Here is a 23,696-nt window from a genome sequence, read left to right as displayed (position 1 = left end):
GTTGTAGGGAGAGAAGAGAGGGTGGGGGTTGCAAAGGAGAGAAGGAAGGGACGTGGTTGGGGGAGGTAGAAGATGGATGTTTTTTTTTTTTTGTATTTTTGTATTTTTTTAATATTGAAGTGGGCTCATATTGACACGTGGCGCTCAGTAATTGTTCATATGTGCACTATATCATCAGTTAATAGAAGTTCTAACAGAAAACTTAACATATATATGAGACTATCCCAAAAATTAAAACTTTATATGTTGAAAATCACGAAATTTGAGGGTAGTAATTGAGATTTACCTTATATTATAACACAGCGACGTTTCACTTGTCTTCCCAAATCGACGTTTCACCTGCGCAGGCAAATCACATGGCGTAACACAGACACAGAACGAAAACGAAGGTTGCGTTAGATCCAAGGGACAAGGGGGGACCGACCCGTATACACACAGTGACGCCGATAGAGAAAAACCGAGAGGGCACCATTGAAAAGCAAACCTTCATTCGAAACCACCGAAGCAATCGTATCAACCGCGACGGCCTGCCGATCCAGCTGCCGCGACATCCAGGTACCATATCTTCCCATCAGTTTTCCAATCTATTCGTTTTATATTGTATGATTCATACTGTTTTCGTCGTTTTGATTTGCTTGTTTTAAGATTTGTTTGATTAGAGTGTGAATGAATTAGGTTCTGGATCTTTTCGAATCCGATTTCATATGATATTGTTTCCTGTTTGGCTGCCGAGAAAAGGAGATTGAATAAGAATGTCGTTGTCATCGAAATTGAACATAGTTAGTGTTTGCGTGGTCCTCATTTGCCGGAAATCAGCACTAAACTTCGAGTTTTGAAATTTGAAATTTTCTGTTATTTTCTAGCATTTGTAGTTCCATTCAGCACGAGTATTTGTAGTTCTATCGAATGTAATGGAGTGGTTGTGTTTAATGGTTTATAGGAAGGATTATATGGTGAGTAAGACGATGCTGTGGTGATTGGCGTGGAGTCACAGTGGGGAGCAAGAACGGAGTGGATCGGAATCGGATGGACAAGAACAAGAGCCGTACCGATCTGCTCTCAGCCGGACGAAAAAAGGTACACTGACCTCTTGGATCATGTATCTTGTGACCTAATTTTTGGTTCCCGATAAAATGTAACTTGTCTGAGCTGTATCCTTTTACTTGGAAAACTTTTTTGTATGGTACGTGCCTATAGGTTTGCTACTCTATTCTCTGCTCTGTTCCTCAATGTCTTAGTAATCAACTGGAGAGTGCAAATGAGCTGTGGGAACTTAATATATAATCTTGTATTTCTGCCGGCAGCTTCAACAGTTTCGCCAGAAAAAAGATGGTAAAGGCAGTGGAAGTGGAAAATCCACAAAGAAGTCTAGTAAATCAGAGAAGCATGAAGCTGATGCTGATGCAGTCTCTAGTGCAACTAAACCTACAGCGTTGACACAGGCCCCTGAAGGAGAAACTGAGTCTCGTGTAGATGCTAATCTGGAAAACATCAACTCGTCAGGGTCACATTCTGGGGAGATTTCTACAGCTTCTGACATTGATGTTGCTTCTGCTGCTCCCTCGGCAGTTCCCATTACACATGAGGGAAATGCAGTTGAAACTTTGATTGACAAAAATGCTGAGTTAGCATCACAGGAGGTGGGATTCAGTCAGCATGATGTTAAGTTTTCCGCCACGAACAAGGGGGAGTGTACTGCGGGCACTGATGCTGAGGAGGCAAGAGTTAGTTCATTGGACACTTCACATGTCATGGATTCCGGAGGGCTAGCCAAAGATGCCAATATGTCTATGCTGGTTGATGTGTCCGCTCAACCTACTTTAGTTGATAATACTGATCAAACAAAGGGTAGAGATGAGGAGCCTTTGCCTTCGCCAGAGAGTATTAATACATCCTTGGTGCAGGAGAGGGAAGATCAGGTAACAGATGTAGTTTGTGCCCTTTTCCTTTTGTTATTAAACTTTCTATTACTTTGGGATTCTTTGGGAGATTAATTGAGCAGGTTAGGAAAACTGATGGGTTTGACGTATAATTAGAATCTCATTTGTTGCTGGGTAGGGGCAATGCAGGAAGCTGATGGTTTGGATGCAAAAAATTGTGATCGTAGTCAAGAAGCAGAAATGGGGCTTAAAGGAGATGACAAGATTTCTTCATCTGAGTTTGATAGAAGTGTTGAAAGTTTCTCTAGCCAAGCACCTTCCATAGATGAGCAAACTGATAAAGTGGATGAAGCATCTGATCAAGAAGTGGAACTTGCAGGAGATAGAAGTGTAGCTCTATCTGAGATTGATAGAACTGCTGAAACTTTCCCTGATCTCGAGTCCTCCATGGGTGAACAGATCGGCAAGGCAGATGAATCATCTCTGTCAACTGGTGCAACCATGTCTGATGGACTCTCAGTATCTGCTTTAGCTCTACCTGAGGCAGATGGATCTTTGGTTGTTAGTGCTGCTATGGATGACCGGCAGGAAACAGAAGATGTTCCAGGCTCTTATTTTGAAGCAAAGTCCGAGGTGCAATTTGGATCTGGTTTTGGGCAAGGCAGGGAAGAACATAGGGCTCTTCTGGTGGATCATCATCAGAAACATCCATTGGGTGGGCTTGAAAGTCCTCCAGGAACCAATATGGCGCTTCCCGATAAAGGATGGACTGCGTCTCCTGTTGCGGATGCCAGCTCAATCAGTCTCTCACAGCTCACAGAAGTAGTTAGGAGGCTTAGTGAAGAAGAGTTCAGGGTTCTTATTAAGTCAGTTGAATCAGTTTCTAGTGCATCTCAGGGGACTACCAATTTGATTGTGTCAGAACATGGATTTCTGGAATTGTTTGAGCAACTTAAAGAAGAATTGGTTCTCACACATTTGACAAAAGATATCAGTGACTTGCAGCTTGTGCAGCAGTCTGAGATGCAAGTGGAGTTTGATTGCCAACGTGATCAGTTACTTGATGAAACATCTCTTCTTCGTGCTTCACTAAATGAAGTCCGTGAGAAGAACCAATGCCTTGCTGAAGAGCTTGCAGGGTGCAGATGTGAACTCCAGGCTGTTGCTAGTGGGAAGGAGGAGCTCCAAGACCAACTTCAAACTGCGAGGGCAGAGGTAGAAGAATTTTCTGCTAGAGCAACTGAGTCGAATAGCAGCCTGGAAAGGTCAAAGCAGGATTTGTTGATCCTGTCAGCTGAGTTAGCTGACTGCAAGTCTTTGGTGGCAGCTTTACAGGCGGAAAATGAGAAATTAAATGGGAGTATTGCTTTGTGGGATGAAGATAGAAAGAAACTTGTTGAGCAAAATGATCGTTATCTTCACGAGAAGGAGAAGCTTTCAGCAGAGTTAGTTGATGGAAAAAGTTTTGTGGAAGCTCTACAGGATCAAATATCCAGCTTAAGTGGGAGTCTGAGTTCTGTAACAGAAGAGAGAAAGAAGTATGAGGAGGAGAAGGAGCATCTTTCCTCTGAGAATGACAAACTTGCTATAGAAGTGGCTGACAGTAAGAACACAGTATTGGCTTTGCAGGTAGAAAATGGCAACTTGAATGGAATCCTTTCTATGGTTACAGAGGAGAGTAAGAAGCTCGAGGAAGAGAAGAATCATCTTTTCTATGAGAATGAGAAACTTGCAATAGAATTGGCTGCCAGTAAGAATTTAGTATTGGATTTGCAGTTAAAAAATGAAAAATTGAATGGAAACCTTGTTTTGGTTACAGAGGAGAGAAAGAAGCTCAAGGAGGAGAAGGATTATTCTGCCCACGAGATTGAGAGATTGTCTTCCGAAATTCTTGTTGTTCAAGAGCGGTTATCTGCCGAACATGAAGAACATATGAGGTTTGTGGTTGACCAAAAAGAAACAACAACACGCCTTGAACAACTCTCCGAAGAAAATATCTTTCTTACTAGCAGTCTGGACACACTTAAAGCTAAGATGAAAGAGGTTGATACCAGTGGAATCAAAATTGCATCCCAGGCTGGGGAAGGTGGGGATCAAGTTGAACTTTCAGAAGTGCGGAGCAGGAGGCATGAAATTGAAAATGAAAAATATCACCAAGTTCCTGGGATGGAAGATAGTGAAGGCTCCTTTATTATGGTGGAAAAACCTTCATCTGATGGCGGTGGAGGTTCACCAGTTCTGAATCTTGGGAGGGAAGTTTTTGATGATTCCGTTGGGTTTGTAGCACTAAAGGGACGCGTGGAAGAGGCAGAGAAAATGATGAACAAACTTGTCCAGGAAATTGAAGGCATCTGCTCTCGTTCAGAATTGTTGAATAGGTCAGGTGATAAAGTCTCCACTCCTCCAGTCTCAAAACTGATTCAAGCCTTCGAGTCAAAGGTGCACCTTGATGAACATGATGTGGAGGAACGAGGTCTAACTGACAATCAATCACCAGCAGATTCAATTGCGTCAGTAAGAGAGCAAACTGGAAACTTGAGAGCATTATTTGAGCAGTTGCTTCTGGATGCTGCAAATGCCAGTGAACTGCTCAAGGAGGAACGAGATGGTAGGAAAACTGCTAATGCTACATTCGGAGAGATGAAGGATCAGTATGAAGACTTGGAGGAACATAGCAAGAAATTGGAAGCTACCAATATTGAACTTTGTGTCCTATATGAAGCTTTAGAACAACATAGGGGCAGCATTGAAACAAGGAACAGTGAGCTTTTGGTTCTCTGTGAGTCCTTAAGACTACAAGTTACTAATCTCAAAGCTGAAAACTTGGAAGTTGGAAGAAAGCTACATAGATATGAATCAAGAATTAATCAATTGCAGAGTCGATTGCATGATTTACATCTGAGTTCAAATTACATGGTGTCTCAGATCTCTGATCAGTTAGAAAATTTTCACAAGGAAGCGGCAGAGAGGATTTTGATACTTGAGCAGCATTGGAATTCCACTCTCGTTCCGGTTGTTGAAGCGATTGGAAAGCTTGGTGAGTCTATTGGGGGTTTCAGCACAACTACACCAATGTCTCATGAATGTTTGGACACAAGTCATTTCGTTGTTTCTGTTTATGATACCATCACTGTTATTGAAGATTTGAAGGAGAAACTTAAAAGCTCTCAAACAGACCATGAGGCTATATGTATTCTACATAAAGAAGTGAATGAGAAATGTGACGATCTCCATGTAAAGAATGAATTGGCCAGTGATATGCTGCACAAGTTGTACGGCAACCTTAGCAAACTTCTTAGAGTTTTGCATGGGTCTATAGATGAAGGTGAGATGAACCTGAAAAATGAAAAGCTTCCTCATCCTCTGGATTATAGTATTTATGAAACCATCATAGAACAGCTGGAGAATTTTCTGAGCGAGGGACTGCAACTCCAATCTGTTAACAAGAAGCTAAATTCAGAGTTGATGGTTAGAGCAGAAGAATTTGAGGAATTGAAACAAAGATGCCTGGATTCAAGTGCTATTCAGAAGTTAATAGAAGATATTGAAGGTGTGCTAGAAGTGGAAAATGCTGAGTTTCAAGCAGATAAAATGCTTGCTTCACGCTTGGAATCATTGGTATCGTGTCTTGTTCAGAAGTACAAGGATGCTGATGCTCAGGTAGGCTTATCTAAAGAAGGTTTTCAATCCAAGGTGATGGAATCTACTTCAATGCAGGAAGAAATACAGCAGTTAAATGCCTCGTGTTTTCAGCTTGAAAGTGAAACCATTGTTCTCAGGGAAAGTTTAAGTCAGGTTGAGGAAGCCCTTCTTGTTATTCGTTCTGAGTTACAAGAGAAACTATATGAACTTGAACAATCGGAGCAGCGGGTGTCTTCCCTGAGAGAGAAGCTTAGCATTGCTGTCTCCAAGGGGAAAGGCTTGATTGTTCAGCGAGATGGTCTCAAGCATTCCCTTGCAGAGAAATCTAGTGAACTGGAAAGATTCTTACAGGAGCTGCAATTGAAAGATTCCAGGCTTCTTGAGGTTGAAACAAAGCTCAAGGCATATTCAGAAGCTGGTGAGCGTGTGGAAGCTCTGGAATCTGAGCTTTCATACATTCGCAATTCTGCTACTGCATTAAGAGAATCATTCCTTCTCAAAGACTCTGTCCTTCAGAGAATAGAAGAGATATTAGAAGACCTTGATCTGCCAGAGCATTTTCATTCGAGAGATATTATTGAAAAGATCGATTGGCTGGCCAGGTCAGCTACTGGTAATACTTTTCCTCAGACAGATTCAGATCAGAAGAGTTCTGCTGGAGGAGGTTCATCTGATGCTGGTTTTGTTGTTATGGATTCCTGGAAAGATGATGTACAGCCGAGTTCAGATTCCAGTGATGATTTCAAAAGAAAATATGATGAACTTCAAAGTAAGTTCTATGGGTTGGCTGAACAGAATGAAATGTTAGAGCAATCTTTAATGGAAAGGAACAACTTAGTCCAGAGATGGGAGGAACTTTTAGACAGGATTGATATGCCATCGCATCTGCGGTCCTTGGAGCCAGAGGATAGGATTGAGTGGTTAAGAAAAGAACTTTCGGAGGTGCAGGGTGATAATATGTCTCTCCAGCCGAAGGTTGTTAACCTTAAGAGCCATTGTGTAACGCTAACTGCTGATTTGGAAGACTCAAGAAGGAGAACATCTGACCTTGAGGAAGACCTTCAAACATTTATTGATGAGAGAAATAATCTTTCTCAAAGATTGGAGCTTCTGATCAATGATCATGATAAACTTTCAGCCAAGGCAGCTGGGTTTGAGCTTGAGAATGAAAAACTGCAGGAGGAAGTTTCTGATTTGCAGGAGAACGTAGCCAAGCTGTGTGGGATTGAGAAGCAAATTCTCAGCTTAGAAGATGACATAAGAAGATTGCAGGGTCTGGTTACTGATGCATTACAGGATCCTGGAACAAATTCAGAGTATTCTGGTGAAAGCAGCATTGAGTGCTTCGAAGGGTTACTGAATAAGCTTTTAGAGAATTATGCAGCTCTTTCCTCAGAAAAACCAGCGTTTGGGGTTGCAGCCGATGGTATTCATACTGAAAATTCTGAAGCAATGGTTGTTGAAGCGAGAAGTGCAAATACACCTGATACTGCTGAATCAGATACAGTTGCTTTGATGAAAGAGTTGGAGGAGGTTCAACGTGAAATTTTGGATGTGAAGGAGGAGAGAGATGGATATGTGGAGAAGCAACGGTCTTTGGCTTGTGAGTTAGAAGTGCTAGATAAAAAAGTGAATGAGTTGCAAGGGCTTCTTAATCAGGAGGAGCAGAAGTCAGCTTCTGTTAGAGAGAAGTTAAACGTTGCAGTTAGAAAAGGAAAGCAATTGGTGCAACAGCGTGACAGTCTGAAACAAAATATTGATGAGATCAATTCTGAGGTGGAACGCTTGAGATCTGAGACCAAGATAGGCGAAGGTAAACTTGCAGAATATGAACGAAAGTTCAGGGATTTGTCTTCTTATCCAGGGAGAGTAGAAGCCCTAGAGTCTGAGAGTTTATTCTTGCGGAATTGTTTGAAAGAAGCTGAGAACAATTTGCAGGAGAAAGGAAATACTTTGAGCTTAATCATAAATATTCTAGGAAACATTGATGTTGCAGAGGATGATAATTCTGGTGATCCAGTTGTTAAGTTAGAACAAATCGGGAAAATGTGCTGTGATTTGCGTGCGAATATGTCTTCTTCAGAACAAGAAGCTAGGAAATCAAAAAGAGCATCAGAGCTACTCCTTGCAGAACTGAATGAGGTTCAAGAGAGAAATGATGGTCTCCAGGAAGAACTAGCAAAATCTGCGAGTGAACTTGCTATACTCTCCAAGGAAAGGGATCTTGCAGAGGCCGCCAAGCTCGAAGCTCTTTCATGTCTTGAAATGGTTTCTACTGCTCACTCTGAGGAAAGAAAACACAAATTTTCTGAATTTTCAGGACTAAAGTCTGGTGTAGATCAACTTAGGAAGGGGTTTCATGATGTTAGTAGTTTATTGGCTGGTATTTTTCACCAGGACTTGGTATTTTTGCACAACCTGGAGTCTGGTATTGATTCCTGCCTCAAATCAAGCAGTGCTACTGATGTGGTTGATGTGCCCCTTTTCACTACAAGCAGTGGATTCATCACGAGCAAATCAGACAAGGTACCTTTTTTATGTGCACACGCATGATTATTTGTTCCAGTTTTATATGCCCGTATTTAAATATTCGTATTATTCCATATGGCTTGTCAAAGGTCATTTTCTACCAATTATAGGTCCTTTGTTTTGTATGCCTTTGTTTGAATTCTGTTGTACCTTCCCTATGCCCGAAAATTCAAATAACCTGCATTTTAAAGTCAGACGAGTGCAGTGGTTTTGTTTGGAAAATGCATGCTTTGTTGACTCTAGTAAGCTGGTTAAACTAGAAATGAAACCTCTTAAGTGAGAAATGATTATTGAAGAATTGTTTCATGTATATGTACTTCTCTCTCGTCTATTTATAGGTCTGCTTTATTTATAAATTCCAACTTTTTGGATAGCAAGTGATGCGACAGATGGAATGCCATTATCTTCGCTAAAAGTAATTGGGACTCATATGACAGTATGTGGGATTAAGAATGAAGATAAATAGGGTCATGTCACTTGCTATCCAAATTTTGGATTATAGTTAGTCTTATCATTACCATTACTATAATTATCATCATCATCACTAATGACTATTATTCTTATATTTTTACTGTTATATGTTGAATGACAATCATAGTCCTTAAATTTGATGTGAAGCATTCTTCTCTCTTATTATCTTTATTTTTTTATCAAGTTCGTGCATTTTTTTCTCATCTTCTAATTTTGGCTTCCCTGTTCAGGAGAACTTTGTTTCGACAAATTCTTGGTCAGACTCCAACATGCATGGCCAATTTGATGACAGTTTTATAATTGAAATCTTTACTTATGTAAGGCATTATCTGCAAGAACTGGTGATGGAGATTGGTGTGCTTAAAGAAAAATTAGATGAACACTCAATTTCATTACATGAAAAAGCTAGCAGTGTATCTAAATCAATGGCAATTGTTCGTGGAGAATTAACTTCCAAAAATGAGTCATTTGAAGCCTTGAAGAGAGACTTGTTGCATGTGGAAAGGGTTGAAAAGGAAAAGGACAATGAGCTTCTTTTCTTGCGCCGAAATATTGCCTTGCTTTTTGAAGCATGCACTAGTTCAGTTATGGAAATGGGCAGAAGAAAAGCTGAATTGGTTGGAAATGGTTGGTCTGCTGGAGAACAAGGGATGAGATTGACATTAGCAAATTATTCTGAGGATGGACTTTCATTTAGTGGAGAAGACCAGTTTCGCTCTGAGGAATGTGTCAGGAGTGTGACAGACAGGCTATTGTCAACTGTGAGTGATTTTGGTTCTCTTACAACGGAAATTGTGGAAGGTAGCCAAAAGGAGTTGAAGATTACCATTTCAAAGTTGCAGAAAGAGCTTCAGGAGAAGGACATTCAAAAGGAAAGGATTTGCATGGAGCTTGTAAGTCAAATCAAGCAAGCTGAAGCAGCTGCAACAAGTTACTCAACAGATCTTGAATCTTCAAAATCTTTGGTGCATGATTTGGAGAAACGGATAGAAGTGATGAAGGGTGAACGTAACTTATTGGAGCAGAGAGTGAATGAATTAGAAGATGGCCGTGCTACTTCTACCGAGTTACAAGAGAGGGTCAGATCACTGACTGATGTGATTGCTGCTAAAGATCAAGGTCAGTTATTGAGTCTACTACAGTTTTTATATTTGATTGAAATTTGAAATGGTTATATTAAATAATCACCAATTATCAAAATTGTTTGTGATTGCAGAAATTGAGGACCTAATGCAAGCACTTGATGAGGAGGAGGTGCAGATGCAAGGTCGCACTTCCAGGATTAAGGAAATGGAAAAGGTTGTGGAACAAAAGAACCTAGATTTGGAGAACCTTGAAACTTCCCGCGGGAAGGTTATGAAAAGGCTTTCCATCACTGTGAGTAAGTTTGATGAACTACATCATCTGTCTGCAAGCCTCCTTGGTGAGGTGGAAAAGCTCCAATCACAGTTGCAAGAACGGGATGATGAGATATCCTTCTTAAGGCAAGAGGTCACTAGGTGCACGAATGATGTTCTTGTTGCATCACAAACCAGCAACAAGAGAAGTTCAGAAGAGATCCATGAGTTATTAACATGGTTTGACATGAATATTGCTCGGGTTGGGCTGCACAATGGGGATCAGAACAGTGATCAAGTTTCTGACTACAAGGAAATATTCAAGAAAAAGATTGATTCAGTTATTTCAGAATTGGGGGATCTACGAACTGTGGCTCAAAGCAAGGATACACTGTTGCAAGCAGAAAGGAGTAAGGTAGAAGAATTAACACGCAAAGGAGAAACTCTTGAGAAGTCTTTACATGAGAAGGAATCACGGCTAAATTTGCTTGACAGTGTGGAAGATTCTGGTCGGGGAACTAGCAGCACCTCTGAAATTGTTGAGGTCGAGCCTGCGGTGAGATGTTTATATATTTGTTTATTTATTTATTTACCACCTTGCTTTCTCTCGCCCTTTGTCAGAGTATTGTAATGTCATTAAAAGCTTTATTTTGTGGATTTTTTTAATAGAAAAACAACTGGGTGAAAGCTGGGACCTCCATTGCACCTCAAGTCCGTAGTTTGCGCAAGGGCAATAATGACCAAGTTGCAATTGCCATAGATATGGATTCTGGGAGCAGTAGTAGGTTGGAAGATGAAGAGGACGATAAAGGTAATCCTATGCTGATACAATTGCTGCCATCTTATACTGGTCTTTGCCCTTCAATACCAAGTCAGATGGTCACTGAAGGCATTTCTTACTGGTTTAACATTTGTTTTCTTCGGCTGTAGTTCATGGTTTCAAGTCACTCACGACTTCAAGAATTGTTCCAAGATTTACTAGACCCGTGGCTAACATGGTTGATGGCCTTTGGTAAGCATATCCAGTCCTTGTTTTCTTTTCTTGGTAATATTTCAATCTAAAACTTACCTAGATTTTGTGAGAACTAAATCGTCTTGTACACAACCTTTCAGGGTATCTTGTGATCGGACTCTAATGCGGAAACCTGTTTTACGGCTTGGCATTATATTATATTGGGCTGTACTGCATGCGCTTCTTGCAACTTTTGCAATTTGAAAAGCCAGAAGCGGTTAGAAGGATTCTCTTGAAAAGCCAGAAGTGGTTAGAAAGATTCTTCATTAGTTGCTTATTTCTGTCCTTCGTTATTCTACGCCCCTGCACTCTCCCTATAAACTAATATTTGGATTAAATAAACCAAAGGAGAATCAAGAGACTTAAAGGAAGGGTGCAGAAGGAGAAAACGATAGTGTGAAAAGCACTGCTCATTTTTATGTTATAGTTTTGTGTTTGCGAAGCTCTGGTTCGAAAAATCTTGTGAAGTTCGGAACTTACGCGTTGCATTTCCTTGTGATGCAGGTTCACATTTTGAAGGGCTTGGAGTCCTTGTGTCCCGACGATGGTAATGCTTTATTCTTCGTAGATGCGATTAGATCCATTTATTATTTTCCAAAACCGAGCGATTCCGATTCGCAGTTTTTATACGAATGAATCTGAGAAGCTTGGTTGCATCGTAATAAGAAAAGAAAGTTCGATGATAGGGAAACAAACATAGTTCATTTGTTTTCTTAATACCCAACCACAAAAGGTTGTACATCGTAGCTGCTACTACAATAGGGTTCTCTCTATATAATTGGAGAGAATTTAGCTGTGTAACAAAAAGCTCCAACCTAGTACTTTGTCATGACGATATTGTCGTGTAATGTAAATTTTCAGGCATATATTAATGCTTTTGTTCTTTAATTTTTCAGAATTTCGACTATTTCATATTTCATATTCGAGACTTTGACCTAATTAAAGCTTTGGTTCATGAATTTTTTATAGAGAGTTTTAACGAAAAATCTACAGTACTTTTCACTTTAACTAAAAATTACATTTTTACACTAAAAAGTCAGTTTTGGTACTATTCATTTTACTCTTTATTTTGTCATTATTGTTAAAACTCAAAGTTTTTAAGTTATTTTCATTATTATTATTATTTTTTTTTATAATGTGGAGCGATGATTTTTTCTTTGCATAAACAACATTAGAACTTTTAACCAGACGGAAGTTTTTAATTTGTCACCTAAAAGGATCTTTGTTTTATGTTGTGAAAAGAGGACCGGTACTCACATGTTTTTGCTTGAGGAGAAATTTTGTAGTGTATTGAAAAAATTGGTTCGTACACCATATATCATAATACAAGTAAAGGGGTGATTGGAAAAAAAAACATTTCTCCACTTATATACTATGACATGTGCTGTACCGGCTTATATTCCGAGCACATAGAGAAATCTCAGTTAGTTTATAGACCACACCTCTAATCGGGTCAAAACGCTCCAATTTTTGCAAGTCGTCTTTTATCACAGTAGTAGAAAGGTGTTGAGCCCTTATATGACGGCGTGGATTCAAATCCCGTCGGTAGCTAATCTAACATTTAATCTAACATAATCTATTGTTTGACAAATCAACTAGAAAAGCTATCAAAATGAAAACTAGGAAAAAAAAAAAAAAAAAAAACTCCAATTTCTCTCTTCCTAAAATTGGTTTTTATTTTTTTATTTTTTTACATTTAAAGCCACTTAGTAGTTAGTACTACGGTGAATGGTATTCATTTTCATTTTAAGTGAAATATTTTAAGTTTGATTCTCGTCAAAGGAAATTTGAACCACATTATTGCTAGTCAATTTACACATCCCTTTGATGTAAATAATATAATTTTTGTAAAAAATAAAAAAAATTTACATTTAAAGAAAAACTGAAATATTTCTCTTCAAAATGCAAAACACACATTCAGATCTGTCACATTAGTAAAAGTAATGCAATGATGCAAGAATGAAGAGGTAGGATTTTCTCCCCTCTTATTACCGTCACCTCCTCTCACATTCATGGACGGAGCCAATGAAGGTTTAGTGGGGGCAGATACCCCTCACTCAAGTAATTCGTTTGCTTAGTTACAGACTACAATTATATAATATAAACGGATCATTTTTGAAGAAAATATATATATATATATCTAATATCCAATATATATTCATTCTACTTATACTTCATATCAAATATCATATGAGTAATAGTGCTCTTGTTTTGTCGTTCAAACCAAAAAAACCCTCTCCCACCTTTCATGTATTTATATTTTTCTCATCATTTTGCCACTTTCCATTACTATATTGAAATTTTTGTAACATTAAAATTGTGATACATCATCATTTGAAATCATCCTTAATATCATATTGCGTATAACCATACTATAATAAAGTTTTCTTAGTTATTTTCGGTTGCCCCCGCTAGAAGAAATTTCTGAGTTCGTCCCGCTCACACTCTTCTTTTGTCTTATTTTCTGTACAAAAATTTTGCAGAGGTTTGTTACAAGCATTTACAGAAAGTCTTTGGCATTGCCTTTGGGATTCTCTTGAAACCTTGCCATCCTAAAGTGCTTCAGCTCCACTCCTTCAGCCTCCCCAGTAAGCGCAAGGTCAGCCAAAATCCTCCCCACCACCGGCGACATCTTGAACCCGTGACCCGAAAACCCACCGCCCACCACCACATCCTTCCCAAACTCCCCACCCAAGAAATCGATCACAAAATCCTCATCCGGGGTCATTGAGTACATGCACAACTGTGTAGCCACCGGCCCGCCGGAGTCAACCACGCCGGAGAACATCCCCTCTATCCACTCCTTCAACGGAGCCAGCGGGTTCCCTGGACCCCATGGCCTCTTATCGGGGTCACACGGGTACCCGCCATGCACGGCGACCTTGATCAAACCGGGATACTCCAAAGAGGGCGTCCCATAAATGTAGGGGTTCCCATAGCTAGCAAAGGTGGGGAAGTCTCCTCCGATAGCAAAAGCACCCTCGTGCCCCTCCTTAATCCGCCAGTAGCACACGGTGGTTTCCAACGGCTTTATCGGCAGTTCGATCCCGCCAACCGTTTTAACTAACTTTGTCGTCCAAGCCCCAACCGTCACCACACATTTCTTCCCCCAAAACCTCTCCCCTTTTGCTGTGGATACCCAAACCCCTCCTCTCACCCCATCTCTCTCCACACCCTTCACCTCCATATTATCCCTCAAAACGGCACCGTTCTGCAAAGCGAGGGTTTGAAACATTGACACCGCCTTGGTGGGTTTAATAACCCCGCCGTGCTCCGTCACAACACCCACCCAATCCTCCGGAATCATAACCCGACCCGAGAACTCCTGGTGCAGCTGGTCCCGGTTCATGACCGAAAACGCGACCGAGTTTTTCCGACAACTCTCGACAATGGCGAGGAGAAACTTGTCGTTCGCCAGAGCCATGTCCAATTGGTTGGCTTTGAAGTAGACATTGTAGCCGATTTCGGACTCCGCCTGCTGCCAGAGCTTGTAGGACTCGAGGACGAGGGGCGTGTAGTAATCTTCCGGGTACGTGGCGCGAATCGTCCGGGACTCGCCGTGGGAGGAGCCGCGGTGGTGGAGGAAGTCGAATTGCTCGAGGAGGAGGGTCTTCTGGCCGCGCTTGGCGGTCTGGTAGGCGGTGGAGCTTCCCATAACGCCGGCTCCGACTACGATGACGTCGAACTCATCGCCGGAATATTCCATCTCTGGAAGGTGTCAGGCGATTGCCGGAGGAGGAGGACGAGGAAGAGGACGAAGGCGGTCGTGGGAGTTTTGGAATTTGGTGGGCTACTCTCTTTGGATCAGTCACTTGTGAGAAGTGATTACGGGAGCGAGTGCGAGCTCATTTTTAACGTGAGAATTTGGTGAAACCCGCCAACTTTTTGCTCTGAATTTCGAGATTGCCACTGTTTAATTTTGGTAAGAGAGTAAACTATAAACATTTACTTTTGGAATTTAACCAACAAAAATTAGAAACCAACATTTTTATTACATAATTTTTTTTTAGGTAAATTACATTTTAACATCTCAACTTTAGATCGCATAACAATCTCATACTTTATATTTTAAACATTTTAATGTCATACTCATACATCAACTTACAAATTTATTACAGTGTTAGACATCTGTTAAATTTTCTATTAAGCTTGCTTTTAAATGCTGACATAGAACATGTGGGGTCCACTCCTCGCCTACCTAAACTCCTAAATTCCTCCACTTGGAATAAAAAAAATTTTAACAAAATAAAAAAACTTGAAAAAATTAAAATTTTAAAAAATAAAATCGTGAACTGCGTGCGCCCCCCCAGCCAAAAAGCCACCACCCTCTCGAGAACCCTAATCCCCAATTTCCAGCAAAAAGCCTCCCCTGCCGCTCCAAATCTCGATCCTCACTTCCCTCAAACACCATCTCGGGCTCCACCTCCTGCCTCCCACGGATCTCACTGATCTCAGTCCATCTCTCTGGATCTCTTTTCTTCATCCTCTCCATCTCAGACCTCTCGCTTCTTCATTTATCTCAATTTGACGGCGGCTCCCTCGTTTCTCTCGATTTGACGGTGGGGACCATACCGTCCCCTTCAAACACATCACACCCACCACCCTCTTCTCCTAGAAACTCAACCCTCCAGTCCTACCCCAACCCATTACTCTGCAACCACATGAACCGCTCTGATTGGCCTGGGAATTGAAACCTTTCGACCACAACTCTGTGCACAGAATCATGCAACTGGAAAAAATCCAAATGCCCAGAGACTGCTCTAAGCCTCCAATGGCTTCAAACGGTTGAACTTCTTCAAAGCTTCGAAGAACGGCATGGATTCTTGGTCGGTCTAGGATGGGTCCTTAGACATTGGAGCTCGAAATCGGATTATGGGATGTGGGTTTTGCTCTGATCAAGTTTTTTAGAGAGAGAGTAGATAGGTGTTCATACCAAGGAATATTGGGAGATTAACGAAAAAAAAAATTCCCCTTTTTTTGTTGTTTGTGGCTGATCAAGATGAAGAACAAAGATGGGAGGAGATAGACGAATGAGGTGCAGGCTGTGCACGGTAGGAAGGTGGGGAGGACAGAGAGTGACCCTTTCAATATTTTTATGTTAGTTTTTTGGTCTACGTGGCTTAAACTTGACATCTGTCAACAAAAATATGGGTCCACATTTACCACGTTAATATTTAACAGAAAAATTAACAAAAAAATTAACAGAGTTCTAACATTGTAACAAATTCGTAAGATAAGGTATGACATTGTAATTTGAAAAACATGAGGTATGAGATTGTGGTTCAACCTATAGCTGAAGTAGTTTTGTGTAATTTATTTTAATTTTTTTTATTTGAATCATATTCTAGTTTAATCTGAACTATGAATAGAGAAATTCAAACTTAAGTGCAGAAGAAAACGCACATTCCTCATCTAATTTAATATGAGATTGAAATAAGTTCATAAAAATTAAAGTAGAAGCATGCTCATCTAATTGATCATTGATGTGACTTGTAAGGCAAGTAACATATGGGCACAAAAAAATTGGACAATGATCATGCGTATTTTGCCACTTTTAACGTATTGAATATAATAATAGAGTGATGTTATTTACATCCTAATGTCTTATCTTCCCACTTGTCTTTTAATGAATTTTTTAATTACAAATTTGTCCATTTGCAAAATGATTGATAAAGACATTAATTATCTTATTTTGTTTAATTTAAAAAAAAAAAAAGTTGGACATGGGAGACGATTTGCCTACCTTAAACCCTAACTCATATTTTCATCTCTCTTCATTTAGAGAAAGTAAAAAAAATATCAATGGACTTAGAAGATTACTTTTTCATTGAATGGGTGGAAGATGACGTTTCTACGGAAGAAGTAGAAGATTATGTTTCCATTGAAAAGGTAGAAGAATAATTTGTGTGTAGGTCATTTGAATTTGTCCATTGTATTTTTGAATTTATCGTTGTCGAATTCTTTTGAATTTGGATACCTCTGCCATTTCTATTTGAATTTGCAGACCGCAGTGGTTTTCATTTACATATTATTTGTTTTTTTTTTAAGAGACAATTTTATAATTTCATATGTATGTATATATTAACCTAAAGGTTATTTTGGAAATAATAGTGGGTGAGGAAATAACATTTTAATTTTTTAACTTTTTAAGGTGGGTGGGAAAATAAGATAATGGGGTGGGTCTAGTAGCTGCCTAAAATTATGAATAATGTTAGGGAGACTAAATTTATTTATAGACAAAATTTGTAAACTAAATGATGTGTCACCAATAAGAAATAAGCATATTTATGAGATTGTAGTTCAATCCATAGTTGAGGTTGTTTTGTGTAATTTATCTTAATTTTTTTTATTTGAATCATATTCTAGTTTAATCTAAACTACGAATAGAGAAATTCAAACTTAAGTGCAGAAGAAAACTCACATTCCTCGTCTAATTTAATATGAGATTGAAATAAGTTCATAAAAATTAAAGTAGAAGCATGCTCATCTAATTGATCATTGATGTGACTTGTAAGGCAAGTAACATATGGGCACAAAAAAATTGGACAATGATCATGCGAATTGTGCCACTTTTAACGTATTGAATATAAAATTATGAGTAATGTTAGGAAGAATATATTTATTTATAGATAAAATTTGCAAACTAAATGATGTGTTACCAATAAGAAATAAGCATATTTATGAACGCTTATAATCCAATCGTCAACTTCCATGTCATTTAGTTTACAAGATTTTTTATACAAATTCAGTCTTCCTAACATTACCCTAAAATTATTATGTTTTTTAATACATTGATATTATGTGTGCCAAGGGGTGGGAAGTGGGCTAAACTTCATAATAGGGTTAGCCATAGTAATTTAATTCGAATTCGCATTTGTTAAGAATTGAATATAAGACATGTCAGCTCTGTAGAGAGATCCAGTTAATGCACAAAATATTTGTCCTAGAATCACAGGCACCGAGATACATAAAAAAAGAGTTTATTTTTCACCACCCTTTCTTTATCTTTGGTAGAAAACGCCAAGTTCAAATTTAGACCTCTCATTTATAAGTGAAAAAAAAATATCACTAGACCATAGTACTAAGTGACAAATCATTATATTCAAGTCTCAAGAAAATTTATAGAGAAAAAAATTTAGTATATTTCCTTCCTATCTCATTCTTAATTGATATGAATCCAAACCAAAAACTTTAATCAATGAGATCATTTATTAGTTAAGCATGGGCAAGGCCTAGTTGACCTCTACTAGTGATGTTTAGGAAAGGAGAATGGAATTTAAGACTTCGAATGCAAAAATAAATGATTCTAACTATTTAAGGTACAAGTTACAAGCTTCTCAGATTAAATGTAAGTTTTATCTCAGAAAGCCTTGCCACATTATAAAGAAAGTTACAAGTTTGACATACTCATTTGTTCATGGAAGGCCACTTCTCCCACATAGAAAAAAATAAATAGATAAAATCATGGGTAAAGTACAAAAAATTACCTCAACTATTGGGGTCATGACAGTTTCATACCTCATCTTTTAAAATTGACAATATCATACCGCATCTTACGAATTTGTGACAATGTCATACCTCTGTCAATTTTTCTGTTTAATGCTGACGTGGCAAGAGATGGGAACCACTTTCTATTAAAAAATTAATAAAATATTATTAAAAACTAAAAAAAATATTTAATATTTTTTAAATATTAAAATAATAAATAAAAGTAAAATTAAAAAAAAAGGGTAAAGTACAAAAAACTACCTCAACTATTAGGGTCACGACAATTTTATACCTCATCTTTTAAAATTGACAATGTCATACTGCATCTTACGAATTTGTGACAATGTCATACCTCCATCAATTTTTCTGTTATTTTTTCTGTTAAGTGCTGACGTGGTTTGATTCGGAACCTACTTTCTATTAGAAAATTATTAAAAACTAAAAAACAATTATTTAATATTTTTTAAATATTAAAATAATAATAAAAAGCAGAAAAGAAAAAAAACCCCTCATTTCGTCCCTCCCCTCCCCACTCCTCCCTCCTCTCTCCTCTCCCCATCTTCATCTTCTTCCCTCACCTGCAAATCCCAAAAAAAAAAAAAAAAAAAAATCCAATTTGTCTTCCCCCCACACCTACACTCAATTTCCCCACACCCACACCCACTCTTCTCCCTCCTGCAACCCAGAAAAAAAAAAAAAAAAAAACCCCAGATCCCGTCGGCGGGAAGATGGGTGAGCAGAGAAGGTGGATGATGGGTGCGGAAGAGGATGTAGAGAATGGATGAAAGTGGTGGATTTGGGGTTTGATGGGTTTTCAAAAATAATTTTGTTTTTTCCTCTTCTTCTTCTTCTTCTTCTTCCGCAGGGGAGTTGATGGTTTTAAAAATAAAAAAAAATTTCCTTCCTCCTTTTTTTCCTCTTCTTCTTCTTCTTCCTCCTTCTCCTTCTCCTTCTCCTTCTTCCGCAGGGGGTGTTGATGGGTTTTCAAATTTATTTTTATTTTTTCTTCCTCTCCTCTTTTTCTTCCTCTTCTTCTTCTTCCTCCTTCTCCTTCTCCCTTCTTCTTCTTCCGCGCCGGCAGGGGGGAATTTTTTTTTTTTTCCTCTTCTTCTTCTTCCTCCTCCTCCTCCTCCTTCTCCTTCTTGTTCTTCTGCAGGGGGTTGTTGGGTTTTCAATTTTTTTTTATTTTTTTGGGTTTGCAGGTGGGGGGAAGAAAATGAAGATGGGGAGAAGAGAGAGGAGGGGGAGGGGGAGGGGGAGGGGAGGGACGAACTATGTTTTTTTTTCTCTGCTTTTTATTATTATTTTAATATTTAAAAAATATTAAATAATTGTTTTTTAGTTTTTAATAATTTTTTAATAGAAAGTATGTCCCGAATCAAGCCACGTCAGTACTTAACAGAAAAACTAACAGAAAAATTGATGGGGGTATGACATTGTCACAAATTCGTAAGATGCGGTATGACATTATCAATTTCAAAAGATGAGGTATGAAACTGTCGTGATCCCAATAGTTAAGGTAGTTTTTTGTACTTTATCCTTTTTTTTTTAATTTTACTTTTATTTATTATTTTAATATTTAAAAAATATTAAATTTTTTTTTTAGTTTTTAATAATTTTTTAATAGAAAGTGGTCCCCGTCTCTTGCCACGTCAGCATTTAACAGAAAAACTAACAGAAAAATTGACGGAGGTATGGCATTGTCACAAATTCGTAATATGCAGTACGACATTGTCAATTTTAAAAGATGAGGTATGAAACTTTCGTGACCTCAATAGTTGAGGTAGTTTTTTGTACTTTACCCTAAAATCATGTATGCACCAAAGCTTTGAGCCCTAGTATCATAATGATCAAAATGAGATTTAATACAGGAATCCTTATTAGCAGTATCAGATATTCATCTTACGCTCTCCGAATGCCCGATGAGCATATATAATTCAATAAGTATACAGGCTCACTTAATAATATCCCAATGAAGATTGAAATGATGCCATGGAGAGTGAACACAAACCCTTCATTTTTCTGATATCATGGGCGGCGACTTGTGCTTGAAAAGGGACTTAAGCCATTCACAACCTCTAAACAAGTCAGCTTTGTCAGGTAACACGTTATTATTGCATGGTTGGTATTTGCCTTGGTTGTGGAATTTTTTGTTCTCTTGTCTTCTCTCACAATTAGGGACGAATCTATTAAGGGACCAAGGTGGTTCTAGGACCACCTGAAAGTCCGAATAGTTGACTGTGAAGACCACTGAGGACCATCTAAATCTGGGCATTTGGTGGTAGTGCCCGCGGGGAAAGAAAACCAAAAAGGGCAGCCTGAGGAGGAGGAAGAAGAAAAACAGCTTTTTTCAACTTTTTACGCTCGACAATACGAGAAATTTTTAGTTGTGACAGGAATACGGATGGTACATCACGTGTTTTTATGTAAGTGATGAAAAATTTTAAAACATTTTAACACATATATCTCACCATTTATATAGAAACATGTGTTGTACCGCCTCGTGTGACGGTCACATTAAAAAGTTTCTCCGACAATACGGCATCGTTTCATCCTGTCATTTAATAAGTGTTTGCTTTATGGCCATTTGTTTTTGGGCCAAGGCGTTTTCTAGCTTTTAGAAAATTAAGCCACGTCACTTTATTTTACGTCTTTGCTTTTCTTTTGTTTTTTTGGTTGAAATTATATCCTTTCGTTCTCTACCGCTCCCTTATTCTTCCTTTCTTTTTTTGATCTATTTTTAATTGCTATCAATTTCATCTTGTTTGCGTGTATGTTCTTCTCTTTGTTTTATTCATTTTTTATTATTTTCATTTGTTTGCATCGTTTTCTAATTACATAAGACAATTTCTATGCTTATCTTACAATAAAAAAAGAAAGAATGTTTGAATCCGGGACGCCGTGATTGAATAGGAAAATTCTAACCATCAGAACAATGCATCACTTCCAGTGTTTACTTCGTTTTAAACCAGTCATAAAAACTGAACATAAAAACATTTAGGTATAAAATGCTGAAACTGAAACCTTGTGGTTTATTTTGGAAATGATCCCAAGCTGTAGTATGTAATGTGTAAACGAAAAGTCAGTAGTTCATCATTTAATTTTTCAAGGTTTTTCGTCTAATTTTTTTCAAAGCTTCTAAATTGGGATCACCCGATGTTAAAATCCTGGATCCGCCACTGGTCGCAATCCATGATCTCATGCTACAACTTTTCTTCTTTTGGGTAATGGCCTTCACAATGTGCAATAGAAAGCTAATATTCATGATAAACTACATAAAATACATGCCACATGTACGATTTGACAGACCATGGAAAACTTCACAGTGTTCTCTTGTCTGATTTGATGTCATGTTTCATGGCTTCACATGATTTGAATAGATATAGTTCATGCATTTGGGGATGATTAGACTCTTCATATGATTGAAAGAGATATTTGTAATGTGTACACATGCAATGTTATGTGTCAAACACTCACATTTGAAAGAAAGATTTGTGATGTACACGTACAATGCACGACGTCGGACGCATAAAACTCAATATTTTGTGACGAGTTATGTATCTTTTGATTAGGAAGAAAATGATGACTAATGTATTTTTTTTGTTTTGTTTTTTTTTTTTAGGATTATTAGTCTCCTCGTAAGATTTAAGAACAGTTTGCTCAAGCAACGTATTGCATCAGACACGATATTACAAAATTTGATTACTTTTTGTGACAGGAAATTCTTTTATCTTGTTTTTGAGACAAGAAAAATAATATCAAATGAGTGTATACACTCATGAGAAATAAGTTATTTTTTCACGAGAGTTTAACCCAGTGCTTTGAAATTAGACAAGGTTTGAAATGGGCCAATGCTATGATCATTTTCAATTGAAATGGACAAATAGAATGTTCTATAGAAAGTAGAGCTAAATTCCAAAAAGCACAAGTACAAAAGAAAGAAAACAAAGAAAGAAAGGGAAGAAAGGGGTGGAGCAGCCGCAAAAGATGCAACGCATATCAAATTGGCTTGTTCTTCCTCAGTGAAAGTGATTAAAAAGTAGTTTAATGAATAAAATAAAATTAGTTTTAACTATGTATAGTGCTTGCACTAAGGATTGAAGAGCTTAAGCATGAAATGCTAAGGAAGAAAGAAATTTTGTATCACTTCTTTTATATTATGATTGAAATTCCATTGATGTGTCAGAAGAGAAGAATGATAGTTATACTGATTCGATATACTCTAAAGACACCCTCAGTACCACTATTGAAGATCCCACTTCAATTCAATCTTAGTGAATTTCCGTTTACTGATCCTATATTTCGCAAGGGATAATGCTATTCACACACCTATTTTTGTCTCTTACACATATTTGTTAATTTTTGGTCATTGATCTTAATCTATTCATTCAATCCGACGACCAAAAAATTGAATGGGTGTGTGAGAAGTAAAAGTGAGTGTGTGAATGGCAAAGAGTTAGTTTGTTCTACACTCCAAACTCCAAAGTAACAAGTTTATAAAAGTACTTTGAACTAAATGAACAAAGCCACTTAGTACTACGGTCTAGTGATATTTCTCTACACTTGTAAGTGAGAACCTTAAGTTCGATTCTCGCCAAAAAGTGAATTTGAATCATATTATTGCTAGCCTATTATGAGGCAAAGCTCATCCCCTCCCCTTAGAGTAGAAAAATATCCTTTATTCAAAACAAAACAAAAAAAGATGAAAAAGAAAATAAATATAAGAAATCTACACGCCGTCTCAAATTTTAACACAAACGAAAGTTGTTCGTCTTCTTGTTGGAATCAAAGACATTTTATGATTGAATCTTTGATGGAAAGCAATTGGGGGAACTCTTTTTTTCGGCTAGCTTTGAAGCATCCAATTCAAAAGAGCTTAATTATTATATGACCCAAGGCTCCACAAATCACTAGAGATGATTCAGATGAACATGATTATACAGCAAAGTAAAAGCTTGGAGATTTGGTGAATTTGGAATGGATTTGCATTTATCAGTCCCTCTAGTAGTGTTTTTGAAAGCAAAAAAATTAAATAAAAAAGAATACCAAACAAGACCTAAGAGACTTGGTGAATGAAGATCCTACAGTTATGGTATTAATTACGAGAGATTTTCTAAGGTGCCGGAAACACGACTCGGTACACTAAATGTCATAATAAAAGTGGTTGGATAATTGAATTTTTTTTTCCCAACCACTTGTATTATGACACTTGATGTACCAGACTGTATTCCTTGCACACTAAAAACTTTCTTCTCAATTACAAGGTCCTTGATCATGAGATTTGCCTTTGTAATTACCATTTTACTCTTCTCTCCCTATTTCCCGTTCCTCGCCCTA

At 38.1% G+C, this 23,696-nt stretch overlaps 2 protein-coding genes across 4 annotated transcripts; one reads left to right on the top strand and one right to left on the bottom strand.

The window, feature by feature from the left end:
- Positions 1 to 334: 334 nt before the first annotated feature.
- Positions 335 to 11,753, top strand: LOC137717349 (trans-Golgi network-localized SYP41-interacting protein 1-like). 3 transcript variants are annotated; one of them, XM_068456677.1, is made up of 10 exons: positions 335 to 555; positions 941 to 1,077; positions 1,305 to 1,919; positions 2,070 to 8,048; positions 8,753 to 9,641; positions 9,739 to 10,415; positions 10,529 to 10,670; positions 10,790 to 10,871; positions 10,973 to 11,120; positions 11,376 to 11,753. In XM_068456677.1, the coding sequence occupies exons 2-9, from the start codon at positions 1,027 to 1,029 to the stop codon at positions 11,073 to 11,075; spliced, it is 8,538 nt and encodes a 2,845-aa protein (XP_068312778.1). In that variant the 5' UTR covers positions 335 to 555; positions 941 to 1,026; the 3' UTR covers positions 11,076 to 11,120; positions 11,376 to 11,753. The 3 variants fall into 3 exon arrangements, with proteins under 3 accessions (XP_068312778.1, XP_068312780.1, XP_068312779.1); XM_068456679.1 differs by having other exon boundaries at positions 1,305 to 1,928; positions 2,037 to 8,048; XM_068456678.1 differs by lacking the exons at positions 335 to 555; positions 941 to 1,077 and having other exon boundaries at positions 1,782 to 1,919; positions 2,059 to 8,048.
- A 1,410-nt stretch (positions 11,754 to 13,163) lies between these two features.
- Positions 13,164 to 14,772, bottom strand: LOC137717821 (probable sarcosine oxidase). Its single transcript, XM_068457308.1, has one exon. It carries the CDS (start codon positions 14,575 to 14,577, stop codon positions 13,372 to 13,374), a length of 1,206 nt encoding a protein of 401 aa, XP_068313409.1. The 5' UTR covers positions 14,578 to 14,772; the 3' UTR covers positions 13,164 to 13,371.
- Positions 14,773 to 23,696: the final 8,924 nt, after the last annotated feature.

This window comes from Pyrus communis, chromosome 15 (assembly GCF_963583255.1).
Source record: "Pyrus communis chromosome 15, drPyrComm1.1, whole genome shotgun sequence".
Lineage (NCBI taxonomy): Eukaryota > Viridiplantae > Streptophyta > Magnoliopsida > Rosales > Rosaceae > Pyrus > Pyrus communis.
The sequence above is the reverse complement of the archived record's forward strand: the minus strand, read 5'-3'. Positions and strand labels throughout refer to the sequence as shown.

Bases quoted from the DNA above. Each gene is read 5' to 3' on its own strand.
- LOC137717349 (XM_068456679.1), top strand. From the start codon at position 1,027: ATGGACAAGAACAAGAGCCGTACCGATCTGCTCTCAGCCGGACGAAAA. The intron at 1,929-2,036 runs GTAGTTTGTGCC...ACGTATAATTAG, and splicing joins GGGAAGATCAGGTAACAGAT to AATCTCATTTGTTGCTGGGT. The intron at 10,671-10,789 runs GTAATCCTATGC...CTTCGGCTGTAG, and splicing joins AGATGAAGAGGACGATAAAG to TTCATGGTTTCAAGTCACTC.
- LOC137717821 (XM_068457308.1), bottom strand. From the start codon at position 14,577: ATGGAATATTCCGGCGATGAGTTCGACGTCATCGTAGTCGGAGCCGGC.